The 21,840-nt window shown below is 63.5% G+C and overlaps 1 protein-coding gene across 2 annotated transcripts in view; it reads right to left on the bottom strand.

Moving 5' to 3' along the window:
* Window positions 1-215: 215 nt before the first annotated feature.
* The window catches only part of KCNQ1 (potassium voltage-gated channel subfamily Q member 1), a 311,105-nt gene continuing 289,480 nt past the window's right edge, over window positions 216-21,840 (bottom strand). The window contains exon 16 of one of the 2 annotated variants that reach the window (XM_077115368.1): window positions 216-1,271. In XM_077115368.1, the coding sequence (XP_076971483.1) occupies window positions 1,062-1,271 (210 nt within the window). In that variant the 3' untranslated portion in view covers window positions 216-1,061. The remainder of the gene's footprint in view (window positions 1,272-21,840) is intronic. The other variant, XM_077115371.1, reaches the window with a different exon arrangement.

Below are 21,840 nucleotides of genomic sequence, written 5' to 3'. Positions count from 1 at the left end.
GTGGGTTCCCAGAGAGGGTGGGTGCAGAGCGCAGGGTCCCTGGGGCTGCTGCTCCCCTGCCGGGGTCTTTAGGCCCGGAGGGGCCAGTCCTCACGGGGAGCTGTTAGGGGAAGCCTTGGGCTGGGCCAGGCCAAGGGAGCGACTGGACAGCTGGACAGGGAGGAACATTCCGGCACAGCGTGGAATGAAGGTCCAGGAGGGCGATGCGAACGCCTTGTTCTTCACGTTTATTAGGAAAACCCGCCACGATCAACCCCACACTGTGAGACATTAGAGCCCATCCCCATTCACCACGTGATCGCCTGGCCCGGCCTCAGGAGGGTCCCGCACCCTCGAATGCCCGGGGCTCAACCGCCAGCCAGGGGTGTGACGGTGGCCCTCTGTCAGCCTGTCTGTGTGTCTGTCTGGCTGCTTGGACCTGACAGGCAGCGACAGGGGGAGGCTGCAGACAGACTGGGGGCGCAGGGGGCCCTGATCTCGCCTCCTGGACTGGGTGGTCAGGCCTGCCACATTCCAGGGGCGCCGACCCCCCAGGGCCGTGCTCACGAGGACGGTGGTGGCCTGGCCATCCCACTGCCCCTGGACCCAGGGGGTCTTCACTGGGAGCCCACTTCCATCCCCATGGGCTGGCCCTGCCCTGCCTGCACTTTCCCTCGGGCCACCTGGGCCTCGACTCAAGCTTGGGGGCTGGGAGAGGTCCCCAACACTCTGCCCCACCATCCTCATCTCCTCCAGCCTATGCTGCTTCCCAGCCACCCCGGGACGGCCAGGAGTGAACCCCAGTCCCCTGTCACTGTGTTCTGACCATCATGTGCTGTCACGGTCAGCCAAGGCCGTGGGGGTTGGGGGCCCAGGGTGACTGACTCGGACCTGGAAAGGGCCCTCGCACCCGGCCAAGTTCAAACGCCCGCTGGCTGGGCAGAGGCGGCCTCCGCCAGCCCAAGGGGGTGTCCAGTCCCGCCGAGCAGGGCCTGCGAGGGGCCGAGGCCGGTGGGAGGGGGGCGGGCTGGGCAGGGCTACCCCGAGGCTCCCACCAGGCCCAGCCTGGCCCGGGGCCCCCATCAGGAGCCCTCGTCGGAGCCCCCGTGGGGCACGGTCAGCTGTTCGTAGGTGGGCAGGGAGCCGCTGGGCAGGAAGAGCTCAGGGTGCACGGGGCTGCCGCTGCCGGGCTGGGCCACCGGGCCACCACCGCCGGGGCTGCCGCGCTGCAGGGCCAGCAGCTGGTGCATCATGTCCACCACCAGTGTGAGCCTCTGGTCCAGCCGTGCCATCTGCGGGCGAGAGCAGAGGGGACGAGTGACGGGGAGCCGAGCAGCCAGGTGCGCCAGCCACGGAGGGCGCTGGGCAGACACCTGCAGACTGCTCCCAAGTCCCTGTGTGTCTGTGAGGCCCTCGGACAGGCCGTTTGGAGGGGCCAGGCTGGCGGAGAGGGGGACGCCTGCAGCAAGGCAGGCCCAGCCCCTCCCGCCCGGACTCGGCCATTTCCCCCCACCCCCCACAGACAACCCACCTGTGTCCCAGGTGAGGTGCGACCAGACAGGGCTGGGAGGGCCCCAGCTGCCCCGAGGTCCACGTGGGTCCTCTGAGGGTGGGAGGAACAGGCCACACCAGGTGCCCAGTCCCCCCCCCCCCCCCCAGCCACCCTCTCTCCACACAGTGCGGTGGCCGAGGCTGGCCCAGGCGTGGCGCGAGCCTGTGCAGCCCCAGCGCAGCTGTCGATGGTTTGGCATCGATTAAAGCACCAAATCAGTCCCAGAAGAGAGTCTGTGGTTTTGTAAATTTTCACTCCGTGGCTCTGGGACAGCTGTGGGAGCCGCCGAGTGGTCGAGGGGCACGGGAGCCCGCGAGGGGTTTCCAGAGGGGAGATGGAAACGGGAGGGTGGGGCTTGGGGGGCAAGGCTGGAGAGGGGGCCTGGTCCTGGGGGATTAGCGGCTCCCCAGGCGGGGACAGGGTAGCTGCCCCCTCGGGTATGTCCCCCCGGAGCTCGGTGGCTGAACTGGGACCTTAAGGCTGCCCCCACCACCCTACCTGGGTGGCCAGCTCACCCGCTAGCCCTGGGCACCTGCGCCTGGGCCTGCCCTGCCCCCGCCCAGCACTGGGCAGTGTCCCCCCCCACTCCATGTGGCCGGCTGGGAAGCCCGTGGTGGGGGCCGAGTCCCATCTCCAGTGCTGTGACCTGGGCAGTGGTGGGATTTCCCCTCCGGGCCTTGATTTCCTCAGCTGTTAAGGTGGGGTTACGGCCCATGCTGCGTCTCTGTAACAGAGTGGGGGTGCAAGGGTGAGAACACGTGTGGGTGAGAGTCAGCCGCTCTCCTTGGCTGCTGGGGACATAGTGGGGTGAGTGGTTTCCTCAGAAGCCATGTGCGGGTCCTAAGCCCAGCCCCCATGAAGGGACCTGATCAGGAAATGGGGTCTTTGCAGTTATGAAAGGGGGAGACAGGGAGACGGGGAGACAGGAAAACAGGGGGCACAGAGGTGGGTGGCCTCAAGCCTGGGCCATGGGCAGAGGCTGGGCAGCACCTCCTGGAGCCTTTGGGGAACCAGCCCTGCCACGCCCTGCGAGCGCCCTCCTGGCCCCAGGAGACTGGACCCTGGGCCACGGCCTTGGGCATCCGGCCCAGCCCCACAGAACCCTGGGGTGGGCAGGGCGCACCCCGTGGTCGAGGGCCTGCTCCCCAGGGCCCCTGCCTCTGGTCACCCCAGGGCCCCGGGAGCTGTCCCTGGGAGGCAGGCCAGGCTTTGCCCCCACTGATCTCTCTGAGGGGAAAGGCTGGCCAGGTGGGTGTGCGGCAACCCTCAGCCTCTGGTGCGCACTTCTTAGAGAGAATCTCCCAGTGTGGCCTCACCCCGTCTCCTCCCTCCAGCTATTGTAGATATCCCCTCGAGTTACAGACTCAGTTGCCCTGGGAGGCCCCTCCAGCAGGCCAAAGTTACCAGCCTTGGCCACAGCCTGGTGCAGGGGGCGGGGAGGTGTTGGGGGCAGCATGGCCACCCCTTCCCAAGTGCTGCCAGCCAGCTCAGTTTTGGGGATCTTGGAGCTGGTCACTATTTGCAACTGGCCAGCAACTAAAAGGGTAGGGGAGAGAAAAGCCAGTTGCAGCAGCAAAGGCGGCTGGGGTGGCAGCCTGATGGACGGTCTCGGGGACCGGTGGTGGGTCTGCCTGTGTGATGCAGCCACAAGCTCGTTTTCAAGAGAACTTCTTGGAAAAGTCTCTTGAGGGAAGTCCTCAGAACCTGCCTGGCCCTGGCCTGGCCGCTGGCCTCGACAGGAGAAGCCCTGTGACTGGCCTGACTGGGGCCCCACCCCAGGGTGATGGATGCCACTGAGAAGGTCAGGAGGGGCCAGCCACAGGCCCAGCCCCCCGGGTCCAGGGGCTCAGATGCTTCCTCAGGGCGGCAGTGCTCAGCCTCTGTCCCTGCTGACCCAGGACCCCACCTGACCGTGCCCAGGGGCTCTCCCGCCACCTCCCTTTAGCCCCTCCGGCTCCCCACGGCCCACCCTGCCCTGAACCTCGGGGTCACCCCAGCGCTTCTCCTTCTCTCCCACCCACCCATCGTCAGCACAGCCCTGGAGGCCTCTGGCTCCCACCCCCACCGCTAGATCCCGGCCAGGCCCGTCCTCTCTCCTCAGGGCGCCTGTGGTCACCTCCCGCCTGGCCTCCCTCCGCAGCCACGTCCACGTGGCCATCCTTCCAGACCCCGGTACAAGTCCCAGCTCTGCCCCGCCCAGCAGCCCCTGGCGGCCAGCACTCCTGGGAGCACCTGTGCCCCTCGTGGCCCCCATGCCCTTTGCTCTCTGCCCCTGCCCCTGTCCCTGCCGGGACCTCTGTCCTTGCTGTTCCTGTGGCCGCCCAGCCCCGGCCGTGACATCCGCACACGTCACCTGACTGGAGACCCCCATCCCATGGTCCTCCGCCCTCCTGACCTGGCCTCGGGGGCCCCTGTGTGGTGAGCTGCCGCAGACGAGGCTCTCCAGCGCCGGGATCCTCCCGGGCCCTGCCCTGGGTCTCTGCAGCTCCTCGCGATTTGGGAACCCCCAGCCCCATGGCGAGAGCACAGGGACGACCCCCACAGGTCAGCATCCTTAGGCCTGGAGGGTGGCTCGGGGTGACGTTGCTGGGTGCGAGTGGAAGCAGAGCATGGTGTCCTCGCCTCGTAACTTATGGCAGGCGACGGGGAAGCTGTGCTCACAGCTCTGTCCAGTGCTTCAGCTCCTGGGGGAAAATCAGCCGAACTTCGAGCTGCTGAGGTCTCACCGCCCGGCCCCAGGGCACCCTGCGTGGGAGGCAGCTGCAGGCTGAGTGTGGGCGCAGGGCCGAAGTGGGTGCGTGGGGCCCCCTGCCCAGGTGAGGGTCCGAGGTGCCTCTGCGAGGGGGCTGGGCGAGGGGCGTGGCAGTGGCCGAGGCTGCACGGGCACATGGCACATGGGCACACGGCACACGGGTAGGTGGCTCGGGGCAAACCCTGCCCTGGCCACTTCCATCCTGGGGCCCCCACCTCATGTCGTCTCCCCAGCTGTGACAGGGCTCACGGCAGCACCTGACGGGAGAGTGCCGGGAGTGAATTGAGAGCTCCGCGGAGACCCTGGTTGTCACGTGCCTGTGACATCATGCACGTTAGCTGTGTGGCTGAGGCTGTGTGCGTGGGAGGTGTGCAGGGCAGGTCAGCACATAAGTGCGTACATGCACATGTACACGTGTGCCAATGTAACCCTAGCTTGATGAGGCAGTAGGAGACTATGCGTGCTTTTGCCCAGTTCCCTTTACTTTTCACCAATTGGTCCCCGAAGTGCCAGAGGATGCAAGTGTGTCACTCGGGACCGCCAGGCCCCTGCCCTGTGGGTGCCATGGAGGTGAATGACCCTCCTGGGGCTGGCTGGCTGCTGGGAGGGGGTCCCCCGGCCCTCTGGGGTGTAAAGCCTGGCTTTGAGCCCCTTTTCCCACTGCCTGACATCCCAGCTCAGGCCTGGGCTGTCACGGTCACCTCTAACCAACATCCCCCTCATCTTTCCCGAGTCACCGCTGGGCAGCAGCCAGGCTGAGCTTCTCCCCAGAATCCCTGCTGTACCAGGGAATAAAATCTCTGTTCCTTCCGCAGCCAAGGCCCTATGCTCCCCCAGCCCTTCACGCCATCTTCCCTGGTCCCCCTTCTCTCTGCTCCTGTCTCGGTCCTACCTCAGGGCCTTTGCATCCACTGTGCCCTCTGTCTGGAACCCACCCCCCACCAACATATGCAAGCTCAGCTCACACGGAGTGGGGGTCCCTCCCTGACTCGGGCTCATGACTCCCGGTTCCCCTGCAGCCCTCGCCCCTCCCCGAAACGTCTTCGTTTATGGACTCAGCTGCCTAAGGAGCATCTGAGGCCCCAGCCACGCTCCCAGGGTCCCAGGGTTGCGGGGTCTGGGTCCTGCCAGGTCTGCCGCTCGTGGCCCACTCCCTTCCAGGCGGGTGCGGGCAGGGCGGCAGAGCCTGTTCAGGCCCTTCCATTTCCTGTTGCCTACAAAGGCTCTTCGTGTATTAAGAAATGAATTCTGCTCAAGTATGGCGCGCACGTTTTTTCCCGGTGTGCTGTCTGTCTCGTGAATTGGTTAATGGCAATTATTTTCGTTGCTGTTTGCCATGCGTATTTTTGATTCATTTTTTTAGCTCTTTTTATGTAGTCCAAGTTATCTGTTTTGTCCTATGCCGCTTCTAATTTCTGCGCCTGCACGGAGCGGCCGCCTGCCATCCGGCTCTGGGGTACTTTCTCCAGCACTCTCCTGGTTGATATTGCACCCTCAGGTCTCCCGTGCACGTGGGGCGACTTTGAGGTAGGGCCCCTTTCTGGTGGCCTCCCCCCACTGCACTGGATCCTCCTTTTAAACCTTTCCCGTGTAACTGGGTCTGCTTTGGGGCCTCCGCCAAGCCCCCTGGGTTGCGGCACCTTTATGGCATCCTCGGATAGCAGGTGGCAGCATCCTTTTAGGGGCTCCCCCGGCTTCCTCTTGGCCTGCCTTGACTTCCCTCCTCCCCATCCTCCTGCCCACTCGGCGGGCACCCTGCACGTGTTCTTCAGGCCCCAGGGTAAGGGTCTCCTCTTCGGAGAGGCTTCTCCAATGACCCAGCCTGACTGGTGTGGCTTCCCGTCTCTCCCCCTTCCAGGCACATCCATCTGTCTGTCCAGGTTTCCACTCCGGACTGTTTGCTTGTGACCATCAGCCTCGCCGAGAGCTGGGACACGGCAAGGCCGGCAGGCAGTGGTTCCGGGGCTGCGGCCGAGGCGCCGTGAGTCCGGTCTGTGGTGTGGGCAGCTGGCGCTCACCCGGTCAGAGTCCGTGCCATCCTGGGCAGCCCCGATCCAGCCCCCCTGGACGGACCTAGGGGCCCTACTGAAAGCTCAGGGGCAGGGCGAGACACGGGGGTCTCCTGGAAGAGCTTTCTCCCCACGCCACCCCCATGCCCCAGCTGTATGCACGGAGCCCAGGCCCCTGTGCTCTCTTGGACACGCACGCCCCACAGCCCGCCCTGCCGCCACCGTGGCCTGTCTGTTTACCACCCGGACACTTGCTTTAAAATTAGTCCGTGGGTCTGGATTTTTTTTTTCATTATGTAAGTATTCTACGAAAACATTCTCCCTGAGAAATGAAGACATCTCATCTCAAATAACCCCTCCGACCTGTCCCCAACAGGTCCCCTCCCCCAGCTCAGCATCTCCCATGTCTGTCTGTCCACCCAGCGGTTTCCAAACGGGCCTGGTGCAGGTGCAGCTGCCACCAGCGTTTAGCAGACTGGTAGGAGAGCTGCCCCTGCCAGCCCGTGTCTGCCCGGCGGCGCTGGGCTCTGTGCTGGGACATGCAGCAGTGCTGGCCCAGAGGGGGCAGCCGCAGTGGGGGCAGGGGGACGCCTTTCCACCGGCCTTTGAAAGGGTCTCGGTGGGAATCGCAGAGGCTTGATGCCTACAGTCCGCCCCTCATGGTCAACTGTCCAGGGAGAGCCCTGGAGGTCGCTGCGGCGCCTGAGAGGGGGTCCTCAGTGCCAACGGGCATGGCTGCACTGCGGGGCTTCCAGGTGGCTCCCTGCCCAGCCCTCATCACCCGGCCCCAGCTCCTCTCACCTGCCTGCTTCGCTGGGGGTGCCCTCACACCTTGGTGGAAATGCAAATGCGCTCTGCAGGATGGGCGGGCTCCATGCTCTACCTGCTGCTTCCAGAACTTTCCCCGAAGCTCCCTGCTGGTGCAGGGTGTTGGACTCTGCCTCCCACTTCCCCTTTCTACCCAGCGAGTCCCCTCGTTTCCTGAAGACTCCAGCCCTGCCCACCATCTCTTTCCTCTGCGTGGGTGCTCCTTTAGGGACCCCTGGGGGTTCTAAATCTTCAGCCACCCTTGCCTCATGCCTGCCTCGTGCCCATGTCCTGCCCTCCCCGCTGGCCACCCACTGCCCGGTCCCTCCGCGGGTCACCATGCACCCATCCTCCTGGCCTCCCTCCCTCTTTCCTCTCTCCTCTCCCTCATCCTCTCTCCCTCCCCTGCTGGCCCCCCATCTTGGCTCCCTCCTCCCATGACCTGGGCATGCCCTCCCCCTCTCCACCCCAGACTGCCAAGCCCCATCATGGCCCCCACCCCGCTCGTCCGCCCTCCTCTCCCTCCCCGACCCTCCCTCCCCGCTGAGTGAGCGAGTGAGCCCCCCAACCCCTCACCTTCCTGGGCTGACCCGTACACCTGGCAGCCCACCTACAGCCCAGTGGCCCCCAGCCTCATGGTCCTTGTGCCCAGCCTGGAGTCCCAGCCCTGTCCTTAGCTACGCTGCCCTCAGGGACCCTGCAGTCTCAGGCCTGTCTGTCCACCCCGTCCCGATGACCCCGCAGCTCTCACGTGCCTCCAGGAGCTGGCTCTGCCTGCCGACTGCCTCCCCCGGGCACCCATGCCCTTCCTGGGCTCCCCGCCACCCACAGCTCCCCCTCAGCTGACGGGTCCAGCCACAAAGCCCCCTCTTCTGGCCACCCTCACCCGGCCCGGGTACGAGGGGTCCTGGGGAGTCTCCCTCGGAGCTTCGGGACACGGCACGTGCTGGGCACGCGCTGGGCGCATCCGGCCCCTCCCCCCCGCCTGGTGGCAGCCCCCAGGCCCCTCTGGGCATCGCAGTGGTCTCCCCCCACCGCCCCGCCCCTCCTGCACGGGGCAGGCTCAGGCCGCTTGTGGCGTCAGCCCAATTCAGCCCCTGAAGGCTGGGCCAGGGCTCTGGGCTGGGGTTCCAGATGGGGGCCGGACAGCTGGGCCGGGCTCCCGAATCAGGGAGGGTCTCGTGGTAGGGAGAGGCGAGATGGTGACCTGGTGAACCCAAGTTGAACCCCTTCTGGAACCTTCTCGACTGGGGAAGCTGAGAGCTCCTACCCGGCCGTGGACTGAGCCCAGCAGCTCAGCCAGGGGTCTGCGTTCGGGCCAGGACACCCCGTCCACACTGGTCCCAGTGTCTCGTAAGTCCCAGAGCCCTCCATGCCATCCTTCCCCCAGCCCCTGGCTCTGCCTGTGCCGTCGGGGACCTGGAACCCAGGGCAGCCCTGTGCCCCCCGGCCCATCTGTGCATGTCTCAGGTCTTGGGGTCAGGCCTGGACGACAAGACCGAGGCTGCCCAACCGCTTCAGGCCCTCCCGTTAGTGAGGCAACAAGGGGCCCTTCAGGGACCCCCGTCCATCCTGGCTCCCATGGCCCCCCCATTGCCGCAGACCAGGGTCCTGCCGCCCGGCTCCTGCCCAGCACAGCCTCCCCTCCCCCGCCATGGCCCTGAGCCCCCCGACTCAGCACAGGCCCGGGCGGGGCCGCTTGCCTGCTCCCATCACTGCGTCTGGGCCCGTCTTTGGCAGTCCACTTTAGGTGGCCACGCGGCCCCAGGGACAGCACCCCACCCTGTCACCCGCCATGCTCGGACACAGTGTGGGGAGACTGAGGCCGCTGCCCCCACTGCCCGCCGGCCCCGGCGACCTCCCTCCCTGAGGTGGAGTGGGGTGAGGGCTGTCCGGGAAGCGGGGGTGGGGCCCCAGGCCAGGCCGAGCGCCCGGCCCACCTGGGCAGCGTCTTCTCCTCCCCTGAGTCCCTGGGAGCCCCCAGCCGAGTGCCTGAGCGGGACGCCTCAAAGACCCGGCTTTCCCTCTGAGGAGTCCAGAGGTGGGCATGGATCCCCGGGGATCCTGTTGGGGAGCGGCCCTGGGGGCACAGGCCTTGGGTGAGCCCAGTGACTTCAGGGAGGTGAGGACAGAAGGCAAAGGTGAGGGCGGTCCCACCTGGAAGGAGAGGGTATCCTCTCCCTGCCTGGGACCCCGTCCCCGACCTCCCCTGGATCAGGGTTCACACCGCCTTCGCTTTCAGTGGCCCACCTGGCCCTGCTGAGGACCGCGGGGTGTGCGTCCCAGCACCCCGCTTAACAGCTGGGAGCCGAGGTGCAGGGAGGGGAGGGGGTGGGTGGTGAGGGCCCGGCCAGGTGGGCCCTGGGTGGGTCCGGCAGGGGCCCCAGACCCCCACCCCGTGTACAGGCCCATCACCTGCGGGCGGAGCCTCACCCTGCATTCAGGGAGGGACCACCCAGGCAGGCCATGGGGACCTATAAGGGGCTGCAGGCCGCACCCCTCCTGAGTGTCAGGGGCAGCAGCGCCCACTGCCCTCGGGACACGGGGCCTGAGCTCCGAGAGGAGCAGCCCCTGCTCAGCTGCACCTGGCCTCCTGGGCTCTGAGGGGACATGGAGGGGGGGAGGGAGAGGGGCAAGGGGGGAGGGGCAAGGACGGAGGGGAGGGGAGGTGGAGGAGGGAGGTGGTGGAGTAGGGAGGAGGAGGAGGGGTGGAGGGGAGCGGAGAGGGTAGGGGGAAAGAGGAAGAGGGGGAGAGGGGAGGGTGTGGGTGTTGGGGCCAGATTTGCACCTTGCTGGCAGCTCCAAGCCTTGCCCTCCCCTGGCCCCTGCCCTCCCCCCGCCTCCAGGAGACCTGCACAGGGGCCCCGAGACTGACCACATGCCCTGGAGACCCCGAGGGCTGCCCCTCCGCCCCCTCTTCCAGATGGGGTGCCCAGGCCTCAGGAGGCGGGCAGGGCCAGGTGTGTGGCAATGAGGGCACAGGAGGGGACAGGTGGTGTGTCCTTGGGGTCAGGGGCCTGAGGGCAGGAATGCCGGGGGCTCCAGTAGGGTCCACAGTGTTCAGATGGGCAGTAGAAGGGGCCACCCCTTCTGCGTCCGAGCTGTAGGAGGAGGTCCTCGGGACGCCAGGTCAGGGAGGGGGCCCGCCTTGACCAGCCAGGGCTCCCACCTGTCTCGCCTGCAGGACCACTGCTGGTGCTGGAGACCTGGCGCCGGATGCCGGAGCTTATCCCCCAGGGGAGCTCTGGCAGGAGACCCAGGCCCGGCCAGCCCTTGTCAGGGGCGGGAGGGGTGCCCATGCAGAGCGCCGCTTCAGCCAGCTCCAAGCCTCCAGCCCTCCACCACGCTGTACCTGAACCTGGAGGCACCTCACCTTGTCCCCTGGTTCCTGAGCGGGCAGGTGGTCAGACCCCTCCTCGCCCTCCTACTGGGGTACTGTCCGACCCATCACGCTCCCCTCCATTCTGGGACCTCCTCACCATTGACCGGCGAGTCTGCGCGAAGAGCACCCGTCTCTGAAAAGCCCCCTGGATGCTGTATCCCCCTCCCCCACCTCCTCTCCACCTTCTCGGCTGCCTCGGGCTTCACCTCAGGGTTTCTAAACCATGTTTTTGCACTGCTATTCTCGCTTCTGCAACTTTAAATCTTAAGTAGCGACATCCTAACAGACGGTGAGATGAGCTCATGCTCACAGACCTCCACTCCTGCCACAGCCCCCCCCCCCATATAGTAAAACCACAATTCCAGGCTAAATATTTACTGTTTCCTTTTATTTACATAATGTCAACATTATGTAACTCTTTACCTCGCTACATAAATACTGTGCTCGGCTGAGTCACGTGCTCTTCTATGATGACATCTTATCTTCCCTGGGGCTGAGAATTGCCTTGATGTTTTGCTTTTCATGCACCTGTCACCAATTCATTCTTGAATGTAAAGCTTCTAGTCACCCTGTTAAGCCCACCCAGCAACCTATTCACTTCATTATTTTTCTTCCTGGAAGTTCTTTCTGGAGCCCTAGCAGAACTAGGTATCTTCCAGACCAGCCTGACAGTGGTAATGCATCTTTCCTCCAGCCTGCTGGGAATTTCCTGGGCTATTTTGTGTGTGTTGGCTTCTTCGGTTCCCAGATTCTACGCTTCTCCCTTTCTTGTTTCCTCCCCTCATTTTTGCTGGAAGCCATCCTCAAGTAGCTTTCTGAGAAAAGGCATGTGGGAGAAACATGTTTTTATTCTACTCTCATACCTTGAGAGTTGGGTGTCAAGTTCTAGACTGGGAATATTTTCTTTTGCTCAGAAGTTTGGAGGCATTTCTCCAGCACGTGCCGGCTTCCTGAACTGCTGCTGAGAAGTCTCATGCCATCTGATTTCCCCGCCCACCATGTGTGACCTATTTTTTTGTCTCTAGAACCGTTGTTCTCGTCCTCCTTGTTGATTTACCACCGTCTCCTTTATTTCTATCTTTACTGTAATTTTAATGGGACTTGGGGAGGGTGGAAATAAGCGTGAATTCGCACATCCACCCAAGGCTGTACGTTGGGTGTTCAGCCCTCTCTGTGGGGCTTTTGTCCCAGGGACCCCAGTGATGCTTCTCGGCTCAGTGAGCCCCTGTGGGCAAGGCCAGGGGCCACTACCCCACCACCCTCGGGCCCAGCTTCTCCCCAGGCCCTCCAGGGTCTCTCCTGTTTGTGGGCTGCCTCCTCTCAGGCCCCTGTGTGGCCCCCCCTCCCCGTTGGCCTCTGCAGGGACCCCCAGCCTCCATCCTGCCTTGGTGCTTTGCGGGTGGGCACTTCTCTTTGGCTGCTCTCATGGGGCCCACGCTCTAAAGGCTTCCAGTGGGCCCAGGTCCTGCCTTGCCACGTGGTTGCCTGAGAGCCGTCTCAAAGTTGACACTCAGACACAACTGTCCCACTCCATCCCCTTCACCCCACAAGGCCCTGGGGGCTCACCTCGGTGGGCTGACCCCCCTAAGTGGCCTCCCCTTTCCTCACCTCGAACGTCCATTTCCTACAGCTAACCGTCCCAATGGCCTCTCTCTCCATCTTTATTACCAGAACACCTGACTTTTTAGCTGGGCATTTGGCCACCTGGAACAGACCCTGTTTTTTGGCACCCATGCTGCGACACGGTGGGGGTGGGTACTACCATCTGGTCAATGGGACGAAAAGGGGAGGTGAAACAGAAGGCTTCTGTGCAGGGTCCTTACACGGGAGAGGCCTGCCCTTCATATCCTTGCTGGAATGCCAATGTGATGGCAGCCGCAGGGGCAGCCACTGGGGGTCTCAGGGCAGGGGCCTAGTTTTATGGACAGTGGAGCAACCAGAAAGAAGGGCCTGGGTCCTGCTACTGCTGGGTCACGCTTCACTCCTGGGGGCTTCTGAGCCAACTGGGACCCTGCAGTTAGCAGCTTCTCTCCACACACCCCATGCCATTGTCACAGCAGCAGCTGGACCAATATACCCACTCTCAAATCTAGCCCAACGTCTCTTATCTGGATGACTGCAGCACCCAGCTCAAAAATGGGTAAAACAAGTCCCGCTGTTTCTGCGTTTAGACCTTAAAACCATTCTATGGCTTCTGACAGCCTGTAAGCCCAAAGCCCTAATGGGCTGCCAGGCCCGGATCTGCGCACGTGCCCTCGCATACAGGCCTCGTGCTGCTGCCCCGAGCACTCCAGGCACCTGCGCCCCAGGACCTCTGCACACACACCCCTGGCCTGCACCACATGCAGTGTCGGTTTATTGAATGACTTAGTGAGCGAGTGACCAAGCCAATAGATGCTTTAATGCCAGAAAAGAGGAACTTTCTAAGGCCCAGGACGGAGGGTTGCTGCAGGCCCAGGAGCTCCTGGGGAGGGGGTGGCCTGCGCCAACCCTGCCTCCTCACCTGGACGCCGTCCAGCTCACTCCTTCCCTTCCCAGGGCCTCCCTGTCGTGTCTGCTGAGCTTTTCTCTCCCTGCGGGTCACCACCGCTCTCAGCCTCGTGCCCAGGCCAGTGAGTGGCCCAAAGGAAGGGGCTCATGCGCCACCACCAGTGAATGGCACTGCCCCCAGCACGCAGTAGGCACTCAGGTCACCGACCCAGGCATCCGGGTGGAGGCCGAGGAGAGGGTCCCCAGACACTGTGTGCCTTCCACCCTCCCCCCTGCCTGGGTTCACAGCCAGGCTGGGTGGGGTGGACAAGCCCCCTAGCCCTGTGCCCCAGAGCTCAGCAGGGGCATTTCTGTGCCCCAGGCACTGCAGTCCTGATGGGGTGAGCCTGGGGGAGGCAGGAGGAGGAGGAGGGAGAGGCCAGGACCTGCCCACCGTTGTCCCCAGAGCCCCTGTGACCGCTCTGTCAGTGTAGGACCACATGGCGCCTTCCGCGGGTGCTGCCAAGAGAGTGGCGACTGCTGCTGGGCCCAGCCCCAGGCCCCGGGAAGCCGGGAGAGGCGGGGGCCCAAAGGGTTAAACTGCCTGTCCCCCACCCCCACCTCCTCCCCCATCCGCCCCGTCTCAATTTCTTCATTTTTCAAAGGCCGGGCCCTCTTTCCTTCCAAGTCACAGCTGACATGAAATGTAGCCTTAAAATGCAGCTGACATGAAAAACAATAGCATTCCCCCGGAGAGGCTCTGCTGCGGGCTGGACACCCCGCCCCCCAATAATTACTCAAGACATTGGCACGAGCTGGGTCTGGTTAGGTAACAGGCTGCTTGCTCCGGAGACTTAGAGCGTGCAGGCAGTTACACGTAATCTCCGCAGTCAACAAAATCGTTTCCAGGAGAGTGGGGAGGGGGAGGGCGTGGCCGCGAGGAGGGGGGACCGTGGGGAGGAGGGTCTCCTGAGGGAGGACCTCCTGGGGGCCCCGAGGATGCAGCCTGGGAACTCGGGGAGCAGGTGCCCCCGCCCGTCTCTGCTTTGACTTCCACCCTCCCCACCATCCCTGTCCCAAGAATGTCGCGAAGCCACGCTGATACAGGCTCTCCTGAGCAAAGCCTCGGAGAGACTCATTTATACTGAAGTGTGAATGGCTAACTGTGTTGGAGATCACCTCCCCCCCCGTGGAGGATTATTTATCATCTGTTCACTGCCCGTGGCCCCACTTCCCTCCGTGTTCCCAGAGCCTTGGACATGGCAAACAGTCAGAAAATGTTTGTTGAAGACGACAATGCCTAACCAAGAGGAGGATGCATCCTGGTGTGATTTCAGGCACCTGGGAGGGGCCCTCGTGAGGCAGGAACTGGAGGGATGCCGGCGAGTGGAGCGCCAGAGACACCTGGCCCCTGGGATCTGCCCATTTCCCTGGAAGGAAGCCCAAGCTGGGGCTCGTGAGACAAGGGTCTGGACTGGGGCAGGTCCCCTTGGCCTGTGGTTCAGGCCTGTGGTCAGGCCTCGCCAGTGGGGATCTTGGGGTGCAGAGGCCCCCACCCAGCAAGGGCTGACATCCTGAGGAGCCCAGCTGCATGGGCTCTCCCTGCCCCCGCATCCACGCAGGCGGGCCAGGGCTGCTGGCTCCTGACCACCTCCCTCCCTCCCTCCCTCCCCCCGCCAGCCAGCCCAGCCCCAGGTGTGGACTCTCCCTCCTCACCCGCTCCCAGCAGACCTTCCTTCCAGCCCGGCCCTGCCTCCCTCTCCCTGCTCTCTCCAGCCACCCTCACCATCACGCCAGGCAGAGGCTCTTCTCGGGAGAGTCAACCGTGAGCACATGTGTGAACATGGGTGTATACACATGTGCCGTGTTCTCAAGGCCGCACACACGCTGTACAGCTAGTAACGGCTGTGCCGCAGACACACCAGGGCAGGCGGCGATGTCCAGCCCGCAGTCCCCCCCCAGGGCAGGCGGCGATGTCCGTGCCCGCAGTCCCCCCACCAGGGCAGGTGGTGATGTCTGTGCCCGCAGTCCCCCTCCAGGACAGGTGGTGATGTCGGCGCCCACAGTCCCCCCACCAGGGCAGGCAGCGATGTCCACACCCGCAGTCCCCCTCCAGGGCAGGCGGCGATGTCCGCGCCCGCAGTCCCCCCACCAGGGCAGGCAGCATTGTCCGCGCCCGCAGTCCGCCCACCAGGGCAGGCAGCGATGTCCGCGCCTGCCATCCCCCCCAGGCAGACATGCTGGCGACTCCCTTCGGCGCGTCCCTCCCAGCTCCTGACGGCAGGTGGCTGCGCCGTGCCCGAGTTTCTGCTGACTTCATCCTATGCAGGGGGGTCCTGAACTGCATCATGTTACCCCCACCCCCCTGCCCCTAACGACCCAGGGTGGGTTTATCACATCCTAAGTGAGTTCCCTGAAGCGCTGTGAGGGGCGGGGCTGGTTCTTGCTTGGCCTCTGACAGCACTTTCCGTCGGGCTGGCTCAGGAGTGCTGCCGCGTCAGGCCCTCTCGGCCCACCTTCTTCCCCTCCTGGGGGCTGCCCTGGGCCTGGCCGCTGACCCTGGGCTTCCTCTTCCTTGCTTTACACCCTCGTTTTGCTGGAGCACATTCTCCATAACCTTCTAGGAAAGGGTGTGGAAAGCCAGGTTCATGCACGCGAGAATGCATGAAAATTTCCATGCTGTTTCCTTCCCTTCGGCAGATAGTCTGGCTGGGTATAGGATTCCACTTTCCTTCTCCTTTTGAAGCATCTCTATGTATCGTCCCTTCTGGAGACTGCTCCCTTCAGAGGCCCGTGGTTTAGCAGGCCACCTGCTCATTCTTTGAAAGAGACGCTGGGGTCTTCCCTCTAGCCCCCCTGTTAGGGAAGGACAACAAAACACAACAGCTGCTTTAGGGCCCCCCTGTTTTATTCTGGGTTCTTGGTGGGCCCTTTCATTGAAATTTCCTCTCTTCTCTCTTTCTACAACTTCTGATAGTTGGATATTGGCTCTCCTTGGATTAAGCCTCCATGCTTCTAGGCTGTTCTCCCTTATTTTCCATCTCTCTGTCTTTATTCTACTTTCTGAGCGATTTATTTCAATCTTACTGACTTTTATTCAGCAGCATACTTTGCATTTCCAAGAGCCCTTTCAGGTTCTCTAATCGCTTCTTCCCTCTTTTTTTAAATGTATCCTGCCCTGGCTTAATGATGGCAGTATTTTAGGCTTCATAGTGACCTCATGAAGGCAGTTTATTTGTATCACCCCATTGCCAAATGCTCCCAGGGCCCCCCGACATGGTGAGAGGAGGGTCCTGGTCCCGGTGGCCTCTGGGTTTGCTCCAACACCCCCACCCTCTCTTTCCTCGGTGTGCCCAGCTCCCCGCCCTCCTGTCGTGAGCCTGGTCTGGCCCCTCTGGCCCCGTGGCCGTGGCGTGCGCTGCTCTGTCCCTGTGCTGAGTCTAGCTCCTCCCACTCACAGGGCGGGCGCACCTTTGGGGAAACCTCCATGATGCCTGGATGGGGTCCTGACCTCTCTACAGCACTGAGAGCGGGTCTAACCAAACACCTGTGCTCCCTCGGGGCGGGTTAGCCCCCTACCCCCCACCCCACCTCCTGGGTGCAGCCCCCCTGCAGGCGGAGTCTCCTGCTCCCCCTCTGACCCGAGCCCGGAGCTCCTATGAGAGCTCCCTGCAGTTCCCATCACAGACGCAGCCGCTTCCAGACACTCATGGGCTGCCGCTCGAGGGCTCGTCAGATGTCCGCTTCTGGGGGCCCCTGCACGCTGGGCTCCAGGCCCCCGTCCATTCCCATCGCCAGCAGCTGGCAACTCCTCTTTACCCCACATGAAACCTCCCCTCTGGCCGGCCCCTCCTGCACGCCTCTCGCCCGAACTCCTGGTCACCGGGTCCGCCTTCCCACCTCGAGGTCAGCTGCTTAGAAACCCGATGGCCCCTTGACCATGTGGCCATGCTGAGACCCCTTGGGTCTCTTGGGGACTGGGCCCCAGCCTGGCCCGGCTCTCCTACCTACCCGGTTGCCAGGCCGGCGCCAAGCAGGGACGTGTATCCAGCCAAGGGTGCTGGGCTTTCCTGGACGGAGCACCCTTTAAGGTCACCTGAGGCCCAGTAGGAAGCAGGTAGGCAAAGGGGGGACGTCATGGGCGGCAGGAGCGAGGGGTCAGGGCGGTGGGGCTGCTGGACAGCTGTGAGGAGCCCGGGAGAGGGCAGGGAGGGCCGGGGCCAGCAGCCTGGAGTTTCCAGAAGGGCACCGGACACTGTGGTGTCAGCGAGGTGATCCCTTCAGGGCTGCTCCAGGGATCCCGCCCACTCTGCGCCTCCTCCCCCACGTCCCCATGGCCCCCCACCCAGCTGGCCCCTGGGGACCCTCTGACCAGCAGCTAGGGCAGGTTCAGAGCACACGTGGCCCCTGCGGCCCCCGGACCCTCTCACAAGCGTCCTGCTGCAGCTCACCCTCGCTGCACCAGGCCCTCGCCACCTTCCCGTGCTCTCGCCACGCACCCCTGACCGCGAGGGCCTTTGCACACGTCTCTGCTGCGGCGCCCTCCCTGCTCGGCCTGCCACCCCGGTCACTCACCACCCCTGGCCACCATACACAGGCGAGTCTGCGGCGGTCACTGCCTTGCTGCCTGTGCTTTCGTTTCCCACTCACTGGTGGGGATCCCCTGGGCTCCCCTGTGGACCGCAAACACCACCCACTCAGCACGGGGCACTTGTGAATTGTGAACTTTGTGTTCCCACTTCCCATGCCTACCATGCTCACACTGCCTGGCACACTTGGCAGCTCTGTAGGTGGAGGTTGGTCCGAGAATGATACCATTCGTTATAGCGGCCATGCCCAAGACATCCCTCGGCTGGAGAGTGACAGTCAGGGCCCCCCAGCTGAATAATTGTCAGTGATTATAATATATACTCTTATGTCAATAAAATTGAAAACCCAGATGTGACAGGTAATGCTCAAGGAAAAAATGACCAGAATTGTCTTATAAAGTAGGAAACCTTAATAGACAAAAAGCCATCGTCACTTACTGTCCTCCCAAAGGTCCCAAGCCCAGTTTTATGGGTGATTTCTAGAGTATCTTCAAGAAGCAGACAACATCCACCCCAGACAAAGTGTTCAGAGCACAGGCCAATGTAGGTCTCCCAATGGGCCTAATGAGATAAAACCAGGCACCAAAGCTGAGCAAGGAAACACGAGAAACTTCTAGGCCAAGCCATTTATGAACTTGAGGCAAATCCTAAACGATACATTAGCAGATGGAATCCAGCAGTGTAATAGAGACAAGAACACATGGTGGTGACCCCAGGAATGCAAGGACGGCTCGCCGTCAAAAAGCCTAGCCACGCCCTCGCTCAGGCCACCTGCGTTTGGGGCCCTTGGTTTTAGGTGTGTTTTCAACTGGACTTCTCCCTTCTTCTGAGGCTCAAGGGCTCTGGTAGGTGGCCTCCATCCCTACGTCCCTTTCCTGCCCAGAGGTAGGGTCAGTCAGGGCTCAGGTCAGGCTTCCCTGCCCCTCCCTTGGTTGACCGTGCCCAGGGGCAGGGCTTGCATTCCTGTGTGGCACCTCGGAGGCAGTCAGGGGGCCCCTGTGACTGGAGTCAGTGCTTATTGTACCCCATCACTTGAGCCGGCTCATTCCTGACCCAAACTTGTTTCTGACACAAATGAAGGGCAGGGGAGGTGACCTGAAACTGGGGTTCCCCTCTCCAGCGACCTGAAGTTGTTGAGAACAGGGACCCCCCCCCCCCAGGACTTGGGAGTGACTCTCTGAGTTGAATCTACCCCCAGACGTAAATTGGGGTTTAGATGAGCTCTTGAGCCTTTCAGGGGTCAGAGAATCAGGGATCAGGCCAAAGAAGGCCTGGGGGTGCTTTGCTGGGAAATAGGAGTACCCCTCCCCCCACAGGGGTGAGTCCCAGTTTTCTGGGAACCAAAGAAATTCCCCTGCTCCCTCTGGCCTCAGCTCACACTGTTACTTCCTGTGCTGCTCCCTCACCTCCAGCTCTCCTCCTCCAGGAAGGCTTCCTGGCCCTCTTCCTGCCCCCTTCACAGCTCCTTGACCCCCACAGTCTAAGTGACTCCTGTGGGTCAGCTGGCCCAGTGTGACCGACAGCCCTGAGTGCCCAGCTGTGCACCCTGCCATCCGCAGCTTTGGGACAGAGGAGCACAGCTGAGCAGAATTTTCCTCGTAGGAGCCAGAACAGCCTGGGCCTCCGGAGAAAGGCCCCATATGAACCGTCTTCCTGCCCCAGGGCCTTTGCACTTGCCGGGCCTGCTGCCTGTCATTACAAGGCTGGGTCCTTCTTGCCACTGGGGTCTCGGCTCCTTAGAGATGCGCCCCACCCCCGGCTCCCTTCCAGGTCTCTCCATCCTAACCGTGTTATTTCTTTCATGGAGCTCCTAACCATGCAATTGTCTGGCTTTGTTTTTGTTTCTGTGGTTTGCATCTGCCTGCTGCACCACACTGCAGGCCTCTGAGGGCCGGCCATCAGCTGTCTAGCCCACCATAGACCCCTGAGCCCTGAGCTCACGAAACACTTGCCAAGTGAATGAATGAATGAGTGAGTGAATGAAGGCCACGTGCAGGGGCTTCTAGGAAACATCTGGTGGGACTTCCATGGGACGGTCCAGAGGTGCCCATGCCAGACAGGGGAGGTTGCACACAGGGCTCGGAAAGGGGCGGGGTGACTGCTGGCAGCTCTGCTGACCCCTCAGCCAACCGCCTCCCCAATTGGCCGAGTCTCCCCCCATCCGACCCGCCGTTTCTGGTCCCGGGGCGGGTGGGAAAGCAGCAAAGCCAGGCTGTCTCCCCAGCAGTTGTGGGGGCACCTGTTGGGGAGGGAGGGGCCCTGCTGGCAGCTGAGAGTGGGGTCTGGCCGGGGGGTCATCAGCCCGGGGCGGACAGGAGCTCTGGGCAGCTGGCACTGAGGACCTGTGGCTCTGACAGGTGTGTCAGAGCCGGGGCCAGCAGCTGGGCTGATGGGGGGTGGTTGGAGGCAGCAGGGGCCGCCTGTCTCTGAGCTGCGTGCATGTGTGTGTGGGGGGGTGGCCGTGGGGGGGTGGCCAGTATAGGTGAAAGGACAGCAGGCAACTTTGAGGGTGCCTCACTCGGGGGGTAAAGTATCGTGGTGACCCCAGCACCTGGCTCAGAAATGCCTCTAGCCTTGTCTCTGCTTTTTCCTTCCAGGCCTTCCCAGCTACCCCTGGATGTGCACACTGGGGTCGGTTCAGGGGTTTTAATATGCAAACGTGCACACACCTGGGGGAAGGAGGGAGGACGCGGAGAGAGGCTTCTAGAATGCGACCAACCGCTGCAGCCCAGGGTCTGATCTTGGGGTTGCGTGGCAGGCCGAGGGTAGGCGACTATTTAAATGTCATGCGTCCCCTTTGCCTTACTGTGGAGGGAGCAGGATGGGCTGGAGGCACAGACCCTCTGTGCCTGCCAGCCACACTCGTCAGGGGTGGGGTCCCCTAGGCTTTGGGGAGCTGGGACACCCCGAGTTAACACCCCCTGCCGTGAGTCCAGCCCTGCCCTTGGGTCACTGGCACCAGGAGGCCAAACTGGGGGGATGCTCTTCCCTGGGTGGTGGGAGCTTGCAGCGGGCGAGGGGCTCAGCCAGGACGTGGGATGCCTTGGTGGGCCTCCTAGCCTGAGAGGGACCCTGCCTGCTGGACACCACTGCACTGGGTCAGCCTCATCCTGGGGGCTTCCCAAGGCAGGGGCAAGGCTGGGGGAGCCAAGGGCGCTGAGCTGATATCCCCCTTGTCCGAGGGTGTGTGGGGTTTAAGGTGGTACGCCGAAGCTGGCTGTGGCCACGCAAAGTGCCGCCATGGGCGCTGGCCAGCATTGTTGAAGACAGTTGGCAGCTAAAGTGCTGGTCCCCGGGCTGCTGTGGCAGCTCGTCACACTGAAGGCAAGAGGCCGGTGCCCGGGGTGGCGGGGTAGGGTGCGGTAACCCTCGGAGGGAGCGGGTGGCGCCGGCCTGGGCAGGCAGAGCTGGGCGTGGGCCTGGGGGCTGTGGGCGGGGGCTGCCCACAACAGGGGCGATTTGGGGCTGGCTCCTGGGGCCCCCAGATTGCCCCCTTCAGCCTTGGGCCTTGGCCCCTTTTCAGGACCGGAGGTCACACTTCAGAGGGGCCCCCAGCAGGAGGGGGCACAGTGGAGGCACTGCCACCTTTGGCTGGGCCATGCCCCGTGGACCCTGCCTGACCTCCTGCGTGGCTCAGATGCTGGGTTGGGGGCAGAAGAGAGGTTGGGCAGGGCAAACAGGGGGCCTGGCCTAGTGGGTGGGGGTCAGGTTTAAAAGGGCCTTCCTCAGCAGGGGACAGAGGCAGGAGCCCGGGCGAGGCAGTGGCGGGGCCTTCCCGATGTGCGGCATCACAGGACAGCGGGCAGGGCGGCGGGGAGGACGGCGGGGAGGATGGCGGGGAGGGCGGCGGCGGGGAGGACGGCGGGGAGGACGGTGGGGAGGGCGGCGGTGGGGAGGACGGCGGGGAGGACGGCGGGGAGGGCGGCGGGGAGGACGGCGGGAAGGATGGCGGCGGGGAGGATGGTGGGGAGGATGGTGGGGAGGATGGCGGGGAGGATGGCGGGGAGGACGGCGGGGAGGGCGGCGGCGGGGAGGACGATGGGGAGGACGGCGGGGAGGACGGCGGCGGGGAGGATGGTGGGGAGGATGGCGGGGAGGACGGCGGGGAGGACGGCGGGGAGGGCGGCGGTGGGGAGGACGATGGGGAGGACGGCGGGGAGGACGGACGCAGGCAAGTATGGCCCACGGCCCCCAGGTGCAGGCTTGGGGAAGGGGAGGTGGGAAACTGCCTTGGCTGCGTCAGCACCACTGAAAAGAGAAAGAGAAGGAGAAAGAGCGACGTGGAGTGCCGGTGGCAGCCA

The sequence above is a fragment of the Tamandua tetradactyla genome, chromosome 9 (genome assembly GCF_023851605.1).
Source record: "Tamandua tetradactyla isolate mTamTet1 chromosome 9, mTamTet1.pri, whole genome shotgun sequence".
NCBI lineage: Eukaryota > Metazoa > Chordata > Mammalia > Pilosa > Myrmecophagidae > Tamandua > Tamandua tetradactyla.
This window is presented reverse-complemented; position numbering and strand designations above follow the sequence as displayed.